A 24,885-nucleotide genomic window follows, 5' to 3' on the forward strand; every position below is an offset into this window, starting at 1 on the left:
CTCCCCACACTTAAATAGTTTCCTGTATCACAGTGGCACAGTCAGTTTGCTTATCTATCCTGCACCCCCTACTTTTGTTCATACAACCTCCAGAATCTCAAACCTGCAGGACAATGGCAAGGGCTGAATCTCCTCCATTTCAATCATCTAGATCTGCCTCACTTGCAGTCACACATCCCTATCCTTGCCTAAATCAGACAACCATGGGACTGCCTCCTGGAACAAGTGACCAGATAATTCTACCCCCTTGCTGATACAAGAGGGTCAGTGGCTCATTCAATCTGATCAAAACTCTGAGCTGCATGTGTTTGTCATGAATCTCACTGGCATCCTGCAGCTCTTATATTCTGCAATCTATCCCGCCATTTTTACTGCACTAATTCATTCATTTTTCTACGCGTTTCGGTCAAGATTTGAAAGCCATTTTTTTAAAAGCTGAAATTAGGGGGTCAACTTATACATAAGGTATTGTTTTCGAGGAGATGAAATTCACACTTGCCACGAGTCAAAAAAAAAATGAACAAACGAGCCAAATTTGAAAATCACATTGGGCAAATATATACTGGTGCGCGTAACAAGTGACAACGCAGGTATTGCATTTGAATCAAAAATGTGCAAATCACGTCCTTTAAGGCTGTATATATGGTCTGGAAGAGATCCCTGAAAAACTAGGGTCGACGTAAACGAGGTATATGAAAAATACCAGATTTTTTTTGGCCAAAATAAGAGATCAACTTATATATGAGATCGACATATACACAAGTATATATGGAAATTTATAATTAATAAGCCCAATAAGCTGTACTCCTGCAAGTAAACTTTATATTCACTAATAAATTGAGTTTTGAAAGATAAATGAGCAAAATATTCACCCAGTTAACAATCACTGACCTGTTTCCCTGTAACATCACACTTAGATTTTTCTCGGTGCACAGACTGAGGCGCTGTCCTGTCTCAAACTGCTATTCAAAACTCACCATTCTCTCTGGTACTGCATGGAAAGACAGCATCACCACTAAGGAAGTGCTGCAGTGAACAGGTCAGCAGCACCTGCAGGACAGTATGATGAATTGACCAATGTCCTGCATTGTCCAGGCATACATTTCCTCCAGAGTGGCAATAGAGTGGATAGCACAAAGCAGAAGGAGGGAACCAAACCAGCCAAAGAAGGCTTTGCAAAGCACATTTAAAAGGTGGATGCCCAAGAGGATGACTGGCACGATGGCTCAGTGGTTAGCACTGCTGTCTCACACCATCAGAGAGAAATGGGTCTGGGTAGTTTACTCTTTGAAGGGTCGGTGTGGACTGGTTGGGCCGAAGGGCCTGTTTCCACACTGCAGGGAACCTAATCTAATCTAATCAGGGATCAGAGTTCAACTCTACCCTGGAACAACTGTCTGTGTGGAGTTTTCACATTTGCCCCGTATCTGCATGGGTTTCCTCCCACAGTCCAAAGATGCGCAAGTTAAGTGGATTGGCCACGCTAAATTACCTTTAGTGTCTCAGGATGTACAGGTTAGGTGGATTAGCCCACATGGGACCGGAGCAACCAAGTCTAACTGTGCTTCAAAACACTACATTCTCTGTAAATGGACATATTAATAATGTCATAATAGATTATCCAAATATGCACAGAAGTAAGATAAAGCTAAACTTTATCATTTTTTTCTAACTATTCCTTAAGTACTGACCTCGTTGGCTTGGTGATTGCATGATCGCGTGGATCACATTTCGTAAGCAGATCAGCTTAAGCTGTGGGCTAGTACACTGGTTCAGCTGACTCAACTCCCGTTTGGCACGAGGTATATTAATACTGAAATATGAAACAATCATCAGGTTAGAACAGTGTTTTGTTAACAAAATTGCCACAATATTATAATAATAGATTGGTCAAAATACAGAAGGAGTATAATATTAAAATTCAGTTTTGGTTCACATTAACACCCTCACTACATTCACTGAACAGGTGAATGTACCATTATGCAAATCAAAAACTAAGCAAAGACTGCGCTATTTTAAGCAACTAAAACTTACCAGCAGTTTTAAGCAAAGTCAACTGCAATGATAGGCTGGTCAGCATCTTATACTGTAGTTGAAGGACACCATTTTCCTACAGGTAATGAAACTACCCTTTCAAACTAAAAACACATTGTTACTAATAACTAATGCATTATTTTAACATGCTGTTAAAATCTTGGGACAGTGGAATTTTACATGAACACGAGTAACAAAATTAATATTTTATAACACCAGTTCAAGCACTAATCTGCAAAACATGATTCTTTGCAAACAGCAATCACAGACAATGTATTTCCATTGGCCTCCAATCATAAGTTACAACCCAGTTCCAACTGTACCACATGCCAATTATTTCACTTTTGTGCAGCACTTAACTGTGCCACAGTTTACATCTGGTCTGAAACTAACTTCTTCTCTAAATACTTACCACTTTTCAAAAATAGAACAAAAGTTGGGCAAGTCCAACAAAGATCCATTTACAAATCTAGATTCCAACTATTATTCAAAATCAAAAGACCAACAGTTTAATGAGTAGTGTAGCAGAATATGCCAAGCAATGCATGCGACATACCTACGAATCAGGTCATAACCTGAGTGAGGCTACACACTGGATTACAGCAAGACAATTGGACAGAATGATAAATAACCTGGAGCAGGTTCAGTATCCCACCATTTGGCAGTTGGGTGATTTAAATTCAGTTGAGAAAATAAATTTGGAATTTTAAAAAGGTATCTATACCAATCACCATGAAAGTACTAGGCTTGTAAAAATCCACCTGGTTCACTAGTGTCCCGCAAAGAAAGAAGTCTATGGTTACATGATTTGGCCTTCAGCAATGATTCCAAATTGCTTTTTGAAATAGCCTATAAAGCAACCAACATATCCGACTGTGACATAAAACAGATAGTATTTATTTTTGAGCCAAAAAAACAAAAACCTGCATTCAAGACCTATCTGCTCCAGAGTTATCACATCAGTGAACAGACTGGTTTGAAACAAAATCTACAATGAAATAGGAAGGGTCATCTGGCATTGACCCCGGTGATCCACAAAATATGACAGAGAAACATCCAGGCTTTCGTCAATTTCTGGAGCCTTTAGGAACATTGTCTGAAATTCAAGTCAAACAACAGCCTGAACAAGTCATACTCAGCAAACTATACAATTTGACTAAATTCAAATCTCAGATTCCAACTTTGTGGAGTGTGTCTGGTTCCATTGGCAATACAGACCCACTAGAAATACACAACTGGCAGGGGGAATCCTCAACATAGACCTGGGAGATCCAGAGTCACATGACTTATGGTGAAACATGACCAAGAAACCACCCAAGAGATCAATCAGCTCAAATATGGTCGATGGTAAATTAGTATTTTTCCATGTCAAACAAAAACAGCAAGAAGCACAAAGAGCAAATTTTTGGCTGGGAGAAATTTAAAATGTCAAGAGCAACTTTGTACGGTCTTTACTGACCAAGCTGGCCACGTCTTGAGTGTTGTGATGTCAACCTGACCCCATATAGTGGTGAGACAAACAACATAAGGATACACTCACAGAGAAAACACTGACCCATCTTGTTGTGCGGTGTGTTGTTCTGAAGAATGTAGTGGAAGACAGTGAGGGCTGCAAATGGTGGAGATCAGAGTAGAGAGTGCGGTGCTGGAAAAGCACAACAGGTCAGACAGCATCAGAGAAGAATGTAGCGGTCAATCACCTTCTTGAACTCCTGCAGTCCATGTGTTGTAAGTACACCCTCAGGTGCTGTTAGGAGTGGAATTCCAGGATTTAAATCCAGAGACCGAAAAAACAAAATGACTATATGGTCACAAAGCAGGATGGTGTATGGCTTGGAGGAAAACTTAAAGATGGTGATGATCCCATTTATTGCTGCTATATCCTTTGAGATGGTCCAGATTGTGGGTATGGTAAGTGCTATTGAAACAACTTTGGCACATTTTGTAAGTGATAACAATCGGCAGAATGTTTTGTCCTGGGTGATGTTGAGTTGTTGCAGTCGGTCAACAGGGAGGATTTCCCATCACAGTTCTGACTTACAGTTTACAGATGGCAGTCACTTTTTGGAGAGTCAAGTTGCTCACAACAGAATTCTAAGTCTGACTACAAAGGCAGGTCACTGTATTCATATAGCTGTCCAGATCAGTTCTTCCATCAATAGTAAACCGTAGGATGTAGAGACTGGAGGATTCAACAATAATAAAGTCATCCAATGTTGTAGAGAAATGGTTGGATTCTCTGTTGATGGAGATGCTCACAGTCTGGCACTTGTGTGGTGTGAACGTTAATTAACAGTTCTTACTTGCCTCAAGTTTAGATATTGCCCAGGTCTTGCTGCTTTGAACATGGACTGCTTCAGTATCTGAAGAGTCATAAATGGTGCTAAACATTAGGAATATTCATTGGTTGCACACTTATTGATGAAGCTGCTCAAGATGGTGGCCTAAAGAATTCCTGCAGAGTAGAACTGAGGTAACTAACTTCCAATAATCACAACCTTCTTCTTTCAGGTTAGATATTCCTCCAATCAAGTGATTTTTCCCCTGAATTGCACACCCTCCAGTTTTGCTACAACTCAGAGATGCCATACTCAAGTGAAATGATGCATTGATATCCAAGACTATTTTCTAGCCTCATTTCTGGTGTTTAACTCTTATCAAGATTTAGACAAATCCTTTAATGAGGTCAGGAGCCAAGTCTTCCCAGCAGAATCCAACTGTGTCAGACAGCTAGCTGCTTGATTGCACTCTCAGAAACCTCTTTCACCAGTTTGCTGATGATTGAGAGTCAATTGAATCGAAGGAATGGGAGTTGGTATTTGCTCAGTTGCCTTTGTCCACTGCATATTTGCAGAAGATCACCGGGTATGAGCCAGGTGTCTAAGCCAGGGTCTATGGCCCTAGGGGCCTGGTATATCACTCACCTTAGCCAGGCATCCAAAGAAGAGTTTAGGATAGCGTGCTAGGAAAAGCATTTAGCATACTGATTTAGGTAACATTCTGCTGAAACTACAACATGATGACAGCGGGACATGAACAAAAGGAAATGAAGTGATACAACATAATTTTCTGATTTCTAGCATTCTGACTCAAAGTGACAGCTATCATGCCATAATGCATCAGCAAGGACAGTATTCATTATACATACACCATCAACTTTCCTTATTAATTTGTACAGGCAGTCAGGATCAAAACATTGGCAAGATTGCCTTCCTATCCATAGCGCGCACGGTAATACTATTTATTTCTTACTATGTCTGTTGAGTAAAAGCATAAACTACATAGACTTAGTCAAACACAAGAGGTTTTTTAAAACTCATTTGTAAGATATGGGCATTGCTGTTTAAACCAGTGTTTATTGTCCGACGGGCAGTTCAGAGTCAACCACATTGCTCTGCATCAGAAGTCAAATGTAAACCAAACCAGATAACAGCAAATTTCCTTCTCTGAAGAAACATAAATAAAAACAAACAATCAATCATAAAATGGGCTATAATAATATTCAGCTAGCATTTAATTTCAGTTTTTTATTAAATTCAAATTTAATAATTCAATTTAACTGCTGCAAGTTCATATGTTGTAGTTAAAAATTTTGAAGGGAATTGTTTGCAACATCTTCATCAATAGAAAACATTTGATTGGTTATTTCAGAATTTAATTTTCTTTTTAACCTCTGAGTTTTCTTGCACAACGAAGATAGGAGATCTTTCTGGTCAATGCTACTGTTGAAGTTTAGGTGAATACTTTGGCAACTGACACTGCCTCACGACAACACATCAGAAATCAAAAGCACAGGAGAGCTACACAGACAATTCACTCTCAGGCACTGTTCAGCAGACCACCATGTTTACTTTTATTAAAATATCAATTTTTTTTTTAGGATGTAACAGGAATACAAGGTGAATATCTGCCAAAATTCAAACAAAGGACTGAGAATAGTCAGCAGGTTGAGCACCATGAGCAGAGAGAAACAATTGGTCAGGCAGCATCCAAGGAGCAGGAGAATTTGTGTTTCGGGGAAAAGCCCTTCATCAGGAATGAACCTCATTCCTGATTAAGGGCTTTTGCCCAAAACATCGATTCTCCTGCTCCTCGAATGCTGCCTAACCTGCTGTGTTTTTCCTGCACCCCACTCTTGACTCTGATCTCTAGCATCTGCAGTCCTTACTCTCTCCTGGAGAGAAAGGGTTACCCTTTCAGAGGATGATTTAGTATCAGAAACACATCTGTCAAAACATAACTTAACACCTATTCAACTGGTACAAAGAAGGGATTCTCAGTTTTGAGCTATGTTCAGCATGGGCTCTTAAGGCTGAAAGCAGCCTAGATTTTTAAACGGTTGACAAAATGTATAATTATTAATAGCAAGTTACTGTTTCCAGATAAAAATTATTTGTACTGCACTGAGTATTTAAGTAGAGCCAAAAGTAAAGCTGACTAGAATGCAACACCAAAATATTGCCAGTTTCACCCTTAATATTATTCATAAAAATGTTCAGAGACTAAGATTTTGCATCCTTTAAGTATGCATTTAGAGCAGCAATAAACTCACCTGAATTGTGACTGGATTCCCAAATCTTTCAGCTGAAGGTCTTGCAAACCTCGGGTTTTTTTGTTAAAAGCAGCATCCTTCAAATAACCAGGCAGCACAAATCAGTAAGGGATAGTCACATTAACTTCACTTCAGGCAGTAAGAATGCTAACAGTTACAAACATATTGTTCAGTTTAAAAATAATCTGTGCACTTTTAGCTTGAAAGTTTGTTGAAAGGAATTTTTACCAATAATATGAAGAGGCTTTTGAAACTGTACTGAAACAAAAAAGGTTTCATATTTATCAAGTTAACTGCAATAACAGAAGGAAATAGAAAATGAAGTGGGTCATACCTGACTGGCCTCTATAGTCCCCACACTTTTGAATATTTGATCATGGATACCATGAAGTACATACATCTGCAGAGTTAATTTTAAACATGTAACAGACTCAGCATTTTACTCAACATTAGAAATTAGTTTTCATAATTTGGTAAAGACTAATGAAGAACCTGTTTACATACTTCAACAGCTTGTTTCACCAATGCCATTTGCACCTCCTGCTTGATCAGGATTTTCTACACAGGACAGACAGCCACAAAGAATATACTTGTCAGTTGCTAATGAGCAGTTCAACACCATTTTGTTAAAAACATTCTCAAAGACACAGAATAACAACTTACTAATCGTGAATCTCTCAGGAGGTATTGAAGACATTTTGTATAGAGTGCATTAACTTCATCCTGTATTGCAAAAAAAAAATCCATAAAAAAAATGTGCAAAGTTTACATCCTATTACAGCTATTTGATGCTATAAGTTTTAAGTAACAGTACAGAATTACATAATCCAATCAATCAAATTAAACTACTCAATGAGAGTGTAATCTTAATCTGTTCACTATATTTTTTTCAACATCTAGCTCAAAGAATGGTAGAAAATGCTCCACTGCAATCACAATCCTGGAGCATAGAAGACTGACTGGTAGCCCAGTTAATTTATACATTTCAACCTCTCAGGAGGTTATTCCCAATGTTTTGCACAGCATTCAAGCAATTAAGAATACTGTAATTTCAAGCACTGGTCAAATTATCATTGTGTATTCAGTTTCATTGTAACGGGCTACTATATATAGTTATTTATTCTAAATTCTGCAGTAATATCATAAATCTGAACACATCATATTTTGCCAGTAATTTACATCAAAACAACAGTTGGCTATGTAAAAAAGTTGAGATCATAAACAAATACAATAAATTTAAAATCTATCCTTCTGTCACCAGATATTTCCTTCAACAAAATAAATAGTTTGAAAAACAAAAATGAATACTTCAAGCTGAAGGATCAAAATTAAACAAGATTACATAATTATTACTTACAACGTAATATAGTTGAGTAATTGAAATGCATAAGATTTGAATGACATACTTGAATTATTTCAGCTGCTTTGTCCGGTCTGGCATTGATCATTTGTTAGAGTTACATTCATCCAGGCAAGGAGAGTATTCTATCATATTGCTGACTTATGCCTTGTAGACATAAGTGGACAGCAACTGAGAAGTCAGGAGGTAAGTTACCCGCTGCAGATTTTTTTTAACCTTCTGACTTGCTTTTGCAAACATAGGTCTGCGAATGGTGTGTCTAGAATAGTTTCTGTGCTATGTACTCAAGATGTTGACAGTGGGGCATTCAGTGAGCAAAATGCCATTGAATATCATTGGATGATTATATTGTCCTTCGTTGGAGATGGTCATTACCTGGCCCCTATGTGTCATGAATATTCCTTACCTATTATCAGCCCAAGCCTGAATGTTGTCCAGGTCTTGCTGCATTTGGACATTAACCACTTTATGTGAGGAATGGTGTTGAACATTGCATGATTATTAAGTGACCATTCCCAATTCTGACATTATGGCAGAGGGAAGGATCTTAAGGTGGTTGGACTTCCTGAGAAACACCTGAAGCAATATCTGGCTTCTCCCAACTATAACTATCTTGCCTTGAGCTAGCTATGACTCCCACCCGTAGAGTAGTTGCTCCCAATTCCTGCGGATTTCAATTTTTCTCCAGATCCCAAATACCATACTCGTTCAAATTCTACCTTGACGTAAAAGGGCAGTCACTCTCATTACAACACTTTTGCCCACTTTTAAGTGAGGTAAGACATGTATTGATCCTAGCAGCATATAGACTGAACTTCAGTGAGAGATTTACTACTGTTTAAGTGTTTCTTGCTAAAACTATTGAAGATAGTATCCATTGTTTTGCAGATGATCTAGAATAGACTGATGGGGTGACAATTAACTTTTTTTTTTAAGTCCAGGACATTGCTAGAAAATTCTAGAGTTGGGCATGTCCCTGGGTTACAGCTGCATTGAACAACTGGCTCAGGGCTTACCGGGTTTTGGAGCCCAAGGTCTCAGTGCGGTTGTTATTATGTTGTCAGAGACTATAGCCTTTGCCATATCTAGTGCCCTCAACCATTTATTTTTTATCATGGGGAATTAACTGAAGTGGCTGAAGACTTGTATCTTTGATGTTGAAGGCCTCAGGAGGAGGTTGAGATCAATCATATTCAAACCTGTTTACTCTTAAAGCTTTCCAGATCAAACAAAGTCAGTGAACTGTTAACTCTGTTTCTCTCTCTAAAGATTTTGACTGGCCTGCTAAATATTTTCCAACATTTTTACTTTTAATTTCGACTTTCAACATTTGCAGTATTTCATTTTTGTATTTGAATGTTAACTGATAACATTTGACAGCAAGTTTTACCAACTGTTATGTAATAAGCTTTTCCATTTTCAATGAGGACAATGGTTACTTGGGATGCTATTCCACAATGTCATGTCCCATTCCACCCACCCAATAGCAAAACCCACTCAAAACATGCCAAGAATAAAACTAAATCAGTTGCAATTTTTCATTTTCGCTCTTCATTATTTTATTAACATTTTTGTTTTACTTGAAGGCTACAACCTCTTTTTAAAGTATGGATAAAAACTGGATATCTTGCTTTAGCTTAATGCAGACTGTGCAATATACTTAATTTCTGCACCGTTATCTCAGTCAATTAAAGGAAAGATGATTCTTCCTGGATTTTAGGCCATTTCTGCAGTTCATTCCATCCTTCTCACCCGTACCCCACACATAATACATCCAACTACATACAACCACAAATTCCTTCCATTTCAAAATATTGAGCTAGCTGGTGTTTGCACAGGGGAGAAGGCCAGAATCTTGAAGAGTCAGAGGGGGCACAGGTGCCAATGAGAGGAAGAGAACACAGCAATAAACAAAATATAAAGGAAGTAGGGCACAGAAAGCTAAGAGTGTGACAAACTGCTACCAAAACAAAAACACTGAAAACAGATTAACAAAAAAAAAACAAACAGAATGTGTTCTTTGGTGAACTTAAGGTATTCTTATGACAGGGACACTCTCCATTCTAATAAAGAAAAATTAGTTAAAAATAAACAAAATATTTCCTTCGCCTCCAAATTAATTTGTTTTTTTACTTTAACTGCAAAATAAGGCAGACCAAATATCATACAAGGAAATGCAACCCAAAGTAACAGTTACTAACTATATGATGTCGCAGACTTTTCATTTCCAGCTCCTTAAAAGACATTCGGAACGACTCAATGTATTTATCAACTTTGGATAACTGCCGACCCAAAAATTCTTTAGCATCATCAAAATTTTTCAGACAGTAAGAGTCTATGGGAGATGGATTTTCATCTGAAATTAAAAAGATTTTTAGCACAGACATGTATACACTAACTGTAAAGATAAATAGTATTGTGCATTAATTGAACTTAGATTTAGATTTAGTGTTTTAATTACTATAACCTTTAAGCATAGACTTCCACTACAGAAAGTGGAGGCACATCAGTGGAATACTGTTGTAGACACAGTTACCACAAATTCCTCCAATTGTTAAGACTATAGTAATTAGTGTGCTCAGTGATACCACTGAAGTAATTTGTCTGCAAATGATCAGAATCAGGGAAAGAAAAAAAAAATAATCCATTCAGCTCCTCAACTTTTAACAGAGTCATTCCTCATTCAAAGCTTCTGATTTATCTTGGCATTTTTACTTTCTCCCTTAATTCAACTAGTATTCTTCACCCCCTCCATCATGGTTTAGCCTGGCATTCCTTACTTCTAATCAAGTTGTCACTATTGCTTTTTGCCTCCCTCCATTTAAAAAGAATAATATCCTATTCTCTTCTAGCTTTCTCCCCATGTACATCTCCATCTACACCATTCAACTGGCTTGGAAGACAAGCCAGGTAACATTGGGAACTGCTGAGGAAGCTGCTGTTTGTCCAGACAGGCTGGATGGAGGCCTGCATGTGAATTCCGGCATTAAGTTCAACGTTTAAAATAAAGCATAAAACATCCCTCTTGATCTTATTCCTCTTTATCTCCGTGCATTATACCGATCCTCATGGCCCCCCCACATCCTATATACCAACTTAAACTCCTGCACCCAACCCAATGGCTGCTCATTTTCCATGCCAATCTACCTATGCCTTCTTGTCATGGCCCCTCAAATCCCACAGGAAAAAGCAAACAGGGGCTATGGATCAAACAAGGAATACTGCGGTATGTATAAAGACTTTAGTGGTTTCACAAAGTTAAATATATTAATAAATGATGCCAAACCAAAAAAAAGAAATAGTTGAAGAGCTGGAAGTTGCCAGATAGGGAACACATTAGCCTGATCACATAAATGTTTGAATAGAACTTTGTGATCAAGATCGTAGAATGGATTCCCCAACTGCAAAAAACAAACTTGAAAATCTTAGATATTTAGCAACATACCCCCGGGAATAAGTCATTTGACATAAAAAGGTGCATTTTTGCACGATGAAATGTTTCAATCTAAAAAAGCAAATGATATAGAAGTTCTTGGAAGTCCTGCAATGAAGTGTAACAAGAATGTGAAAAAATAAATATTTTGCTTCTATCTGCTTGAGATTAAAAACATCCTATCTTAAAAAAAGGAAAATGGATTGGTGACTATAATATATGGAAAATTAAAAATAACTTATTGACCAGTTAAAAGCAGGGATTATGAAATTACGTATTTAATATTCTGTTCAAATGTCTCATTTTCTGAACAACTTGTTCAGTGATATAATTATACAGCTCAGGCGGGAGTTGAACTGAGGCCTCTTCATTCAGAAGGAGGACACGATCACGACCACTAATGGTTATTGTGGAGGAGTATTAGCGCCTCTTCTCCTGAGCCAGAAAGCCTAGGTTCAAGCCACACCCACTCCACAGGTATGTCAAAAAGTATCTGAACAAGTTGATAAAAAAATCTATTTAAAAAGGAGGAAAACAGGTAGGACTGTTGTGTGAAACAATCTGTATGACTGAGCAGTTAAACTATATCCACAAAGAAAGGGGTCTTGGCTTCTATTACACTGACTGGCTTGGATCTGATCTGACCAAAGTGGCAAACTTCTTCCCTCCCACTTCTAGGTTTTCCACATGTTCTCAGTTACTTGAAGTATTTAGATCAATATTGTACTATCAATCAAGTTTTCTTGAGCGGTTACAACCCACTCATCCCAAAAACGAGGAAGAACTGTTACATGAGGTAAGCAACATTGTCCCAGGGAAGCAGCTCAGGCTACAAGTAGTATGTTACTTTTTCCAACCTGCAAATTTCAGAGTCCTATTCAGCATGTGTGGAATTTGTATAGCTGTCAGAAACGCTTCAAAAGGCAGGTTATTTCCTATTATGCTCCTTATCTTGCAGCTAGCATCTTCAAATGTAAAGAATAAACTTTAAAATGTTCACAACTTAGTATTGATCAGGAAAGTACTTTAGCTCAGTCAAATCAACATGGCAAAAACTCATTTTTAATCAAAAAATGGTTTTTCAAATTTTGTAAGTCAACATAGCAATAATTTTATGCTGCAAAAGGAAATAGAGGAAGAGACAAACAATAATTTAGACAAAACAAATTACTTGCATGCCTTTCTGCATGGCAACAGGTTAAGAGTAATATGGGCTAAATGCTGGCAAATGGGAATAGGTCAGTTTGGGATGTCCGGACAAGTTGAACCAAAGGGTCTGTTTCCATGTTGTATGATCCTATGACTCTAATATGAACATCATTTATGAACTTAAAATAGACAAGGTATAAGATTCTCTTAACTTACCGGCACTGGAACCCTTTTCCAATGGTCCGGCAATACACAAGATACTGAAACTTTGTTCTTTCTCAGTGTAAAAAGTTTCTTCAAAAAGGATTCTTATTGCACATGGTGAGCTAAATCCAACACCCAAACTAATGAGGTTTCCTCTGATGGTTACTTCCTGGTATTGCAAATTGTTTACAGTGGTTGTGTTGTGGGGAGACAGGGGAAACAAAAATGATGCTTAAATAGCAAAAAGTAAGAAACTTGCAAAGTTACCAATATTCACATGCACCATCAGAACACAATAACCATATCAACAATAACTTGTATTTAAATGATACCTTTAATATAATGCAACATCCCAAAGCACTTTGCAGGAAGATTTATGAAAAGTTTACACTGAGCCCCTTTAGGGGATATTCAGTCAGGCACGAGAAACTTGATCCAAGAGGTAGGTTTAGTGAGCATATTTTAAAGGAGGAAAGCAAGATAAAAATAGGTGGAGACATGTAAGGAAGATGTTCTAGAGCTTAAGGCCTGAAGGCACAGCCACCAATTGTAAAGTAATTAAAATTAGGGGCTACAGAAGTACAAAGAGAGGGTAGCACGTATCAAGATTGCAAAGAAAAGGTGAAATTAACCATGGACAGATTTGAAAACCAACAGGAGAGAAATCTAAAATTTAAAAAAAAATTGCTGTTCTTGACAACCATACTTCCATTAGTCTAAATTTATACTGCAGATCAAGGGAAATAGTTGTTTCTATCATTACTCAGTAAATTTCATGCAGGTGTATTTTCTGTTACCTAAGTATACAAGAAAAATAAGACACTGCAAAAACAATCTTGCATTCTGAATTAAGCTGTTTATAGCAGAAGTTAATAGGAAAGGAAAATGAGTACAGCATATTAAAAGAACCACTTACCTTTCCATTTAATGTTCGGTAACTACTCCCACTATCATCCATAGGCTGTAAAATGTAAGATTCAAAGTGGGCAGCAGCAATACTGCCTTGTGACAAACTGCCTCTGCATGGCACCAATACCTAAATCAATATGAAAGTTATATTATACCAGTGAAGGAAGCCTTTAACACATCACTTATAGAACAAAAATATCTAGGGATAGCAGGCTATGACGCATTAAAAATAATCTGTTAACTTTCCTTCAAAATGCAGACAAGTTACTATGTTTAGTACTATGGTGCTGGAATTAAATTATTTTCCATTGTATCAAGGTATACCCATGACACAAAAATAAGATATGTAACTGACAACTATAAATTATCTTATATCAATTTCTTCCAGGTTCCAATTTGAGTTTCCAAGGTTCCATCCAGCTGAAGTTGGAGAAGATGCCTAAATTTTGAAAATCTCTTTCACCCTCAAACAGATCCCCATTTTTGCTGTGTTTCAAATTCTCATTGTGTTTACCTCCATATACTTAACTTGCTGCCAGTTTTCTTTGCCATCAACTTAATTCATCCTGGTTCACAGACCAATATGCTCATGACGACCTTTGTTCATGCTCACCACCCAATCCAATCAACAAGTTAAACCGGTGATCTTACAGATTGCTGGTCCAGCTGCTTAATGCCAGAAGCATGCGAGATAGAAGCTCACTCCACCCATTTGTAAATCAATTTATTGGGATTTTATAACTGGAAAATATTCCTATTTCAGTTGCACCCCAAGAATTCACCAGCTGCTACCTTCCAAGGTAGGTCCAATGTTCATCTCCCTAACTTTGGTTTAACACGAAAAATGGTGAAAAGAATTTGTGCTTCTCACCAAAGCCTCAGCTGGATTTGGTTTCTCACTATGGCTTGTTTTCTTGCAAGAAATAATAAGGCCAATGTAAACCTGAACAAACTGGTGTCAATAAGTCTGAACATGATGAGTACCTTCATGATACGGATCCTGATCTATAGTTCTGCTTTACTATTATCGTGCTCTATCTTCCATATTACACACGTCTACAAATATTTCCCAGATAAGTATCGCCAAGTAGTACACACTTCACGTCTTCAGACAAGAAATATTGCCCTTTTTTTGATGTTTTAGAGGAGGAGTGTTATGACTTCGTGGGCAACTGTGCAAATATGGAGTCTCAGAGGCCAGGTCTGAATTTTAAATTGTGTTCTCATGATTTGGAAAATATGCTGCCAAAAATACCTTGGTGCTTTGATTATTTATCGCCCAATAAAACAAAAGCACTTCAAGAACATGTTAGCAAACCTCAGAGATATCAACATTTGCATAAGTGCACACACTGATCATACATGCATATCCTACCTGCATTTATATTCCAGGGTGTGATGTTGGAATTGCACAGGGCATTGGTACCTGAAGTACTACATACTGTTTTGGTCCCTTAACTTGAAAAGGGAGTAAGTGCATTGGACACAGTAATTCCAGAGATGAAAGGATTGACTTAAGGAGAGATTGATCAGCTTAGACTGATATTTGTTAGAATTTAGAAGGATGAAAACACATCTAATTGAGGTATTTGGGCTAAATGGGATTGATGTAGAGGGGATGTTTCTTCTTGTGAGGCAATCATAGTTTTACTCTAAATGGTGACAGTTTTTAAAGAGAGAAGGTGAAGGAATCTCACTGCAGTATAGGGTAAGCACATCTCAGTCTTTCTAAAGTGTTAGTACAGTTAGTTCATCTTCTGGTTAGTACAGGGAGTTCAAAGAGCAAGTTAGGGGGTCTATATGTTAGAAAGTAATAACTGTAATATTTAGGTAGCTAATTCAAATTTAAACAATAGCCTGATAGCCAATAGAGGGTTAGCCATGTCAGTTGGTGAGGTTTTGTGTTCCACCTAGCAGCTGTGGTCTATCAGGAATGCTGAGGGCATCCCTGATAATTATATGTGCGGAAAGTGTACCCAGCCTCAGCTGGTTACCGAACAAATGGATCAGCTCGAGTGGCAGTTGGAGACACTAAAGACCACATGAATGGCAGAGAACAACATAGTTACAAAGTTCTAGAAATGTGGTCACACCCAAGTTACAGGAAGATGGATGACTGTTAGATGGGGCAGGCAGTCAGTGCAGGAGTCCCCTGCAACTGTACCCTTGTCAAACACGTTCTCTGTTTTGGATACAGATGAGGGGAATGGCCAGTCAGGTGACCAGCAGCAGCCCGCCAGAGCAGTGACACCACGGCTGGCTGCTAACGTGCAGATTGGAAAGAAAGCATAGTAGAGCAATAGTAATTGGAGATTTGATAGTCAGGGGCACAGATAGGTGCTTCTGTGGCTGCAAGAGAAACCCTAAGGTGGCATGTTCCCTCCCTGGTGCCAGGGTCATGGATGTCTGAGTTTGTATTGGGCATCCTGAAACAGAAGAGTAAACAGACAGAAGTCATATCTACATTGGCACAAATTACATAGACGGGAATAGTGACACGGTCCTATAACAACAGTTAGGTAGTAAACTAAAAAGCAAGACCTGCAGGGTGGTAATCTCAGGATTACTCGCCATGTCACGTACTATTGAGGCTAGGAACAGAGGCAGAGAACAATTGAACACAGCTAAAAACACTCGTGGTGGGAGGGCTTCAGATATGTGGATCACTGGGATGTCTTCCAGGGAAGGTGGGACCTGTATAAGAAAGATGGGTTGCAACCTAATCACAAAAGCACCAATATCCTGGTAGGGAGATTTGATAGTACCACTCAGGAGGGTTTAAACTAGTGTGGCAGCAGGGTGTGAACCAGAGTAGAAAGTCAGTAAATATAGAGACTGGCGAAGAGCTCGAGACTAAAGCAAGTACAGCCAAGAGGAAGGGCAGTCAGGGTGAGGTTGTTGAGCTCAGCGGAACTGGAGGCTTAGACTGCATTTGCTTCAATGCAAGTAGTACAACAGGTAAGACGGATGAACTTAGAGCTTGGATTAATGAATGCAATTATGTTGTTACTATCATAGAGAAATGACTGAGAGAGGAAGAGGATTGGCAGTTTAACATTCCAGGATATTAGTGTTTTGGTAAGACAGGACGAAGCAAAAAGAGGTGGGAAAACTCTACACTACTAGTCAGCTGTGTTAAGGGAAGACATTCTAGTGGGATCTTGCAGTGAGGCATTATGGGTAGAGCTCAGGAATAGGAAGGGTGCAATCACAATGCTGGGATTGTACTAAAGCCTGCCCAGCTGCCAGCAAGAGATAGAGATATTAGTCAGATTCGGGAAAGACGTGAAAATAATTGTTATGGTGGGTGATTTTAACCTTCCTCATATTGACTAGGATTTCCTTAATGCCAGGGGTTTGGATGGGGAGCAATTTGTTAGGTGTCCAGGAGGGTTTTTTTTGAAACAGTATGTAGATAGTAAAACAAGGGAGGGGGTCATATTGGATATGTTATTGGGAAGTGAATTCCATCAGATCATCAAATGTTTCAATGGGGGAGCATTTGGGAATAAGTTTTCAGACACTTACAGATAAGGACAAGAGTGGACCTTGGATGAAGATGTTAAAGTGGTGGTAGTAGGGGGAAGTGAAGGCCCACTATGACCAAATTAGATGGAAATTGGAGAATGTGGATTGGGAGCTGGTGTTTGAGTGTAAATCCATATCTGACATGTGGGAGTCTTTTAAAGATTAGTTGACTGAAGTGCAGGCATGTTCCTATGAAAAGGGATGGAAAGATTCACAAACCTTGGATAATAGGGGGAAATTATCAGTTTCGTCCAACAAAAAGAAAACAAAGCATACCTAAGTTCTAGGCAACAAAAAACCAATGAAGTCTTTGAAGAATATAGAGAAAAGAAGTAGGAAGGAACTCAAACAGGGAGTTAAGAGGGCTAAAAGGGGTCATGAAATACATACATTAAGAGCAAGAGGGTAGCTAACTGAATTTTTCTGTGGTTACAGTGAAGAGACAAGCCCAAGTCTACCTCAGCTGGAACAGGGATCAAACCTCATGATTAATTTGCAATTAATCAGATCCACATGCAGGCTATCCTGCCAACTCTGAACTGCAACCCCCTTCCCATCTCTTACTCTTTGAAACTCTGGCAATTACAAACCTAGCCCGAGCAATTTGTCTGCAAAACTGACTGGACAGAATCTCCATATCCCAGAAATTAAGAGATGATCACATGCGAAATCAAGGCTTGGGAAAGCACTTTTTGTGAATGCAACAGTAATCTTGCTCCCCCTTGCATTCAACAAATGCTATAAAATGAATTTACCTTCGCTAACCAACAGCTCATGCTTCTCTCTCTACCAGGATTCACAAACAGTGGGACAGCTGCAATGCAACTGCTAAATTAGAATCAGGGCCTTATCTGTACTATGGGAGACCAAATTAAGTACTTATTAGTAAGGGCCAGTGCACTGCATTATGTACTTGCACAACTGAGAACCCAATGTGAGGGCACATGCAGCAGCTTGGGGACACATTCATTATGTGTTAATTTCTGACTCCCTACCCCAACTCATTGCGCGATGGGCTAATAATGAACTAAAAACACTAGTAGTTGCATAAAAACAAAAACCATGTTTGATTGATTTCTTTCTCATAATGAACTAATTAATCAGACAACCAATTCATACCAATTGACATCAAATCAATAGTGTTGAGAAAGGAAGCCAAAATACAAGTGGAAAGTTTGAAATTTCGATCAGTGCAGCAGGGCAGGTCGAAACACAGACCAAAAGGTCTTGAATCTCCATCTGTGCTACACTCAGACAACATATGTTAGCACTCGGTGACCAAATACACAGTGTTCTGTGTATCCCAGTTTGAACTTGAGTACATGTAAACAAAAAAAAATCAGTTCAAGTTTATTTACAAAGATGCTAATGATACTCACAATCCCATGCAATTCTGCCACACAATTGGATGTATCAGGTTTCTGCTTCTGAAGTGCTAAATAAAAAGGGTTTCTTGAAATATCTTCATCATACATAGCCATGGACACCAAACACTTCCTGCTCTAAATTTCAACTGTGGAAGAAACATTGAAAAAGGCAGGAAAATATCAGATTTCACTTTCCTATGAGCTTGCCATCGTCAGTACACTGAAACACTTTTGAATAGAGAGATCAACAAAAAGTCTCCGAAACTCTCTGCTCTGAAAACAGACTTGTAGCAAAATTGTAAAACATTTTCCAAAAAGGATTTTACCTCAAATAGAGAATGACCTTTCAATTAGCTAACAGAAAACCTCATTACCCTGAAGTGTACATCAGTGGCAGGAGATGGGTCAAAACATGAAACTGTCCACTGGCAAAAAAAGTTCAAAGCCCTTCAGGAGAGTTAAACTGAAAATTAGAATATGTCGTTAGTGCATCAGGGAAATTATAATGGGAATAAATAAATTACAGAAGACTTGAACATATATTTCAGTTCTGCCTTCACAAACAAGGTCACAAATAATTTACTGGAAATGTTAGGAAACCAAGGGTCTAGTGAGAAGGAAGACTTGAAGAAAATCCAAATTAATTTAAAAAAAGGTACTAGAGAAATTAATGAGGTTAAAGAATTACAAATCCCCAGGGGCCGATAGCTTACATCCCAGAGTACTAAAGGAAGTGGTTCTGGAAATAATGGACGCATTGGTGGTCATCTTCCAAAAATCGACAGACTCTGGAATAATTCATACAGATTAGAGAGTCGCAAATGTAATCCCACTATTTAAAAAAGGAGGAAGAAAAGAAGAGGATTACAGGCCTATTGTCCTATCAGTAGTGTTAGAGTTCATTATAAAATATATGATAAAGAACACTCAAACATTAATGGGATTAGACAAAGTCAGCACGGCTCTATGAAATGGAAATCACGCTTAGCTAATCTACTGGAGTTTTATTTTGAAAATGTAACAAGTAGCTTCCTATCGGAAAGATGTTGTGAAACTTGAAAGGGTTCAGAAAAGATTTACAAGGATGTTGCCAGGTTTGGATGATTTGAGCTATAGGGAGAGGTTGAATAGACTAGGGCTGTTTTCCCTGGAGTGGAGGCTGAGGGGTGACCTTACAGAGGTTTGTGAAATCATGAGGGGCATGGATAGGATAAATAGACAAAGTCTTTTCCCTGGGGTGGGGCAGTCTAGAACTAGAATGCATTGGTTTAGGGTGAGAGGGAGAGATATAAAAGAGACCTGAGAGGCAACGTTTTCACACACAGGGTGGTACGTGTATGGAAGGAGCTGCCAGAGGGAGTGGTGGAGGCTGGTACAATTACAACATTTAAGAAGCATCTGGATGGGTATATGAATAGAAAAGGTTTGGAAGGATATGGGCTTGGTGCTGGCAAGTGGGACTACATTGGGTCAGGATATCTGGTGGGCATGGACAAGTTGGACCGAAGGGTCTGTTTCCGTGCTGTACATCTCTATAACTCTATGAATAGATAGAGGCAGAACCGGCGTACTGTGGTGTATTTAGTATTCAAATTTCAAGTAGGATTTCAAGATGTATATTACATAAGTTCCTAGTGGGTAAAATTAATGTATCGGGTTTGGCAGTAATATGCTGACATGAATTGAGAATTGGTTGACAGGCCAGAAACAGAAAATGGGAATAAACGTATATTTTCTGAGTAGCAGGCAGTGACTCATGGTGCACTGCAGGGATTAGTGCTTGGATACAAGCTGTTTGCGCTATATAAGAATTAGTTGGATGAGGAAACCAAATGCAAGATTTCAAAGTTTGCTGGTGACAAAACAAGGTGGGATTGTGGTTTTTACGAATATGCAAAAAGGCTTCAATTTAGGCAAGTTGAGTGTGTAGGCAAAAACACAGCAAATGCTGTATAACATGGATAAATATAAAGTTGTGCACTTTGGTGAGGTAAACAGAAAGATAGTATTATTTAAATCGTGATATTGTGGCCACTGGATGTGCAAAGGGATCTGGGTGTACACCACTCAATGAAAATAAACAAGTGCAGCAAGCAATTAGGAAGGCAAATGAGCTTCTTTTCTTGAGGATGAGTTCAGAAGTAGGGATATCTTACCTTGGAATATGATGTGCAGTTTTGGTCTGCCTATCCAAGACAGAATATACTTACTGTAGAGGGAGTGTATCAAAGATTAGTTTGGTTGATACTGGGGATGGCAGGGCTGTCCCATGAGGAGAGACTAGTATCTCTGGGCCTGAGTCACTAGAGTTTAGAAGGACGAGAGGTGACCTGATTGAAACATATAACATCCTAACAGGGCTAGAAAAAAAATGGGGATTGGATTCCCTCTGCCGAGGGAGTCTAGAACTAGGAGTCACAGTCTCAGGATATCACGTCGACCATCGAGGACTGAAATGAGGAAATGTTTCTTCATTGCTGGTCAAACTGTGGAATTCATTATCACAAGCAGTCTGGAAAGACTGGGTCATTGAGTGTATTCAAGAAAATATTGCTTTCTTTTCAATATTGAAGGCATCAAGGGGTTATGGAAAGAAAGTGATGTTTAGACAGAGGATCAGCCAGGAATTGTAGAGCAGACTCATAGGGCTGAATGGCCTACTCCTGCTAATAGTTTCTAGATTACATTTCTGAATGGCAATGACAAGTATTGTTAACGCACTGTGTGTATCATACACTGTCGCCTCAAAGGAATTAAAAAGTTTCAGATGTATGTTTTCAGATATAGCCTGCAAGAATTGTACAATAGGGACATTTATCAAATGCACTGCTACACTAGCAGAACACGAGATGCTGCATTTTGGAAAAGCAAATCAGGGCAGGACTTATACACTTAATGGAAAGGTCCTGGGGACTGTTGCTGAACAAAAAGACCTTGGAGTGCGGGTTCATCGTTTCTTGAAAGTGGAGTCACAGCTAGATAGAACAGTGAAGACAACGTTTGGTCAGCTTGCCTTTATTGGTCAGTACATTGAGTATAGGAATTGGAAGGTCATATACAGGACATTGGTTAGACCACTATTGGAAAAGTGTGTGCAATTCTGGTCTCCCTGCTGAAGGAAAGATGCTGTTAAACTTGAAAGGATTCAGAAAAAAGATTTACAAGGATATTGCCAGGATTGGAGAGTTTGAGATATAGGGAAAGGCAGAAAAGACTGGGCTGTTTTTCCTGGTGCATTGAAGGGTGATGGGTGTCCTTAGAGATTTATAAAATCATACAGGGCATGGATAGGGTAAACAGACAAGGTATTTTCCCCAGGTGGAGAAATCCAAAACTAGAGGGCATAGGTTTAAGGGACCTAAAGGGCAACTTTTTAAATGCAGAGGGTTTTTTTAATGGAATGAGCTGCGAATGGAAGCGGTGGAGGCTGGTACAATGACAACATTTTAAAAAAGTTAGGAGAAAGTGAGGACTGCAGGTGCTGGAGATCAGAGTCAAGACTGCAGTACTTGAAAAGCACAGCAGACCAGGCAGCATCAGACTTATGCCCGAAACGTCAATTCTCTTGCTCCTCGGATGCTGCCTGGCCTGCTGTACTTTTCCAGTACACCACATTCTTACCTCCAAACATATAAAAGGCATTTGGATTGGTATATGTCTAGGAAGGGTTTAAGAGGGATAGGGGCTAAATGTTGGTAAATGGGACTAGATTAATTTAGGATATCTGGTCAGCATGGACATGTTGGACCAAAGGGTTTCTTTCCATGTTGTATATCTCTATGATTCTATATGGAGTAAAACTCAAAATGTTGGTAGTTTTGCAGTCGGAGTGAATGCCAGGGACAGAAGTTCTCTTTTTAAAATGCAACTACCGCAGTTTTGATGGCAAAGGGTGGAGGGGAGTATGTGATAACAATGATTGAGTGGAAAGGGCACTATAGCTAAGCACTGATCGAGGAGAGGCAGTTGAGGTTCGACGTGCTGATTCAGGAGGAGAATCAGGGGAGTGGTGTGTTTCAAAAGGAAAAAAAAATAGCCTGGCAAGAGCTTGGTGAAAACGGAGAAGAAAATATAACATAGCAAGTTAAAAATCAGGGCAGAGAATGATTGGAGACTACCATTTTCCTGATTCTGCTCTCATTCTCCTCAATATCACAAGCAGCATTTCTGGTCTCACAAACCTCATCCTCAACACCACCCACATTCACCTTAAAAATCTTAAATTTGAGTTCTGCATATTTTTAAATCTGAATGTCTCAGGAACATGACTACTCTGATTGGGCTAGAACTCATTGTCCAATCACTTATAAGTAAAATGTGCTCAGTCCCTCCACAATGAGTTCATCTTATTACTCTGGGATGATTTTACAAGGCACAAGAAATCTCAAAGCCCCTTTCTGCACTGCAAAACTGCCTCCAATCTACCTGAGTTATGCCATGGATTTTAAAATTTCTTGATAACTGAAGCGAAGGCTGTTTATTCAGCTACTTAATAGAAATTTGAGCCGATATGCCAAGATCCAACACAAAAGCCAGTTTTGGAATCTGAGAAAAATCAATAATTGCACAACAAATAACCAAGAGAACTAGAATGTTCCAAATAACCTACACACTTCAGTTTTGATTTCGGGGGAACTCCTTTTCTTCTCCTCCACCTCACTTTTGATTTTAGGGAAATCAGAAATGAGTGATAGTATAAAATATCCTTCAGATAACTATCTTTTGATAAATCTTGGTATCCAACACACGTAAAGCATCGGTGGATACAGAAAATCATTACTAATTGTGCAAATTGAAATTGCTGTCAGAAACATGTTCTATTTTAAACTCATATTATTTAAGTATACCAAAGAAATTGAGAACTTTTCTAACAAGATAGTACTACTTCAGAAAACTTTGATACAAACTCCTGCTACCTTTTATGGCCTCCGGATATCCCACAGGGCTTCAAAGCCAAATTTACAGCTGCAGTCCATTGTAAGCAATACCAAAAGTAGACGCAACAAGATCGCCACACTCGACGATGAGATAAACACAGGTAGGTAATCTGCGGGTCCAGTAATCTTAGCTAACGGGTAAATAATCACATTGAATGCTCTCTACAAATTACTGCAGCGAGCTATTTTGGTGAAAGGAAAGGCATCAACTGAATGGTGGTATTTGAAAGTTAGTACCTCAAATATTGTAGTATTACTTTAGAATGTGTGTTTAAATCTCTGAAGTGATATCGACTTTTTGATACAAGGTGACATTACTGAGTCAAAGCCAACATCTTACGAACAATTCAGAAAAATACTGTAACAATTGTCCATATCTTTTCATATTAAGCAACTTATAGTCATAGTCATAGTCATAGAGATGTACAGCATGGAAACAGACCCTTCGGTCCAACCCATCCATGCTGACCAAATATCCCAATCTAGTCCCACCTGCCAGTTGAGAAAATAACCATACCCGTACGTGTTGGGTTCGCAATAGATCCTATTTTTCACATCAAGCGTGGTCTCTCTCCACTGTAAATGGAAATCACCCTCACCACTTGGAAAAATAAGTTAGCTTTTTTTTACGCTTTGTAACTTGGCTGTCGATATAACTTACTAATAATGTGACCACTAAAGAGCATTTTTCTTTCTGAATTGGGTACCTAATTATCAAAGATTCAACTACATCGCATACAACCATGCAATCTGGTTTTTCCCAAGATACAAACTGATGCCACATCCCACATACTTGCCTCTTTAAACATATAAAAAAAGTGACGCTACCACCATAAATAAATATACGAAACGTAAGCAAGGCCTCTCTGACAGAATCTAATTCGGTCAAAATAAGCCCTTGTCTGGGACGTTGGTTCACCAACTTGAATATATACACGACTCCTCTAGTGCCTTAACGTGGAAGGCCAGACAACACTCACCAAATGGCCATTAACTCGGTCATTTCACCCTCACTTGGTGCTTAACTTCCCAACAGAGCTACACGCTCCCTTCCTGTCAGCGGAAACAATGTCGCCATTCGTGTCATTGACAACTCTACTGACCAGTCAGATCCCGACATCGCATTCCACTGATGGCCCCTCAGCCAATCGGCGCCGCACTAAGGGCGGGCTCTTACCGGCAAATGAAACCAAATGGAAACATTCATAACAGGTTTCACTTCCTGGTGTGAGGAGCACGTGATGTAATGAGTGGCTGTGTGTATTCATGGTATTTAGTCTGTGAGCAGATTGCGATCTTCCCACAGCGTATGTAGGTAACGACAACTGATTTATACAAGAATTACGAATTGTATTCAATATTTACTTGGGGCAATATGTTTTAAACAAAGTGTTGTAATCCGAGTTGGATGG

At 38.9% G+C, this 24,885-nt stretch overlaps 1 protein-coding gene across 2 annotated transcripts; it reads right to left on the reverse strand.

Moving 5' to 3' along the window:
* Nucleotides 1-1,653: 1,653 nt before the first annotated feature.
* On the reverse strand, nt 1,654-24,593 carry LOC122547195 (ankyrin repeat domain-containing protein 27-like). 2 transcript variants are annotated; one of them, XM_043685806.1, is made up of 10 exons: nt 24,454-24,584; nt 18,549-18,682; nt 13,649-13,768; nt 12,745-12,901; nt 10,148-10,302; nt 7,250-7,309; nt 7,091-7,144; nt 6,921-6,986; nt 6,587-6,663; nt 1,654-1,813 (listed from the first exon to the last, which is right to left on the reverse strand). In XM_043685806.1, the coding sequence occupies exons 2-10, from the start codon at nt 18,648-18,650 to the stop codon at nt 1,669-1,671; spliced, it is 936 nt and encodes a 311-aa protein (XP_043541741.1). In that variant the 5' UTR covers nt 18,651-18,682; nt 24,454-24,584; the 3' UTR covers nt 1,654-1,668. The 2 variants fall into 2 exon arrangements, with proteins under 2 accessions (XP_043541741.1, XP_043541742.1); XM_043685807.1 differs by lacking the exon at nt 18,549-18,682 and having other exon boundaries at nt 24,454-24,593.
* Between the last annotated feature and the right edge of the window lie 292 nt (nt 24,594-24,885).

The sequence above is a fragment of the Chiloscyllium plagiosum genome, unplaced genomic scaffold (genome assembly GCF_004010195.1).
Source record: "Chiloscyllium plagiosum isolate BGI_BamShark_2017 unplaced genomic scaffold, ASM401019v2 scaf_14421, whole genome shotgun sequence".
Classification (NCBI taxonomy): Eukaryota; Metazoa; Chordata; class Chondrichthyes; order Orectolobiformes; family Hemiscylliidae; genus Chiloscyllium; species Chiloscyllium plagiosum.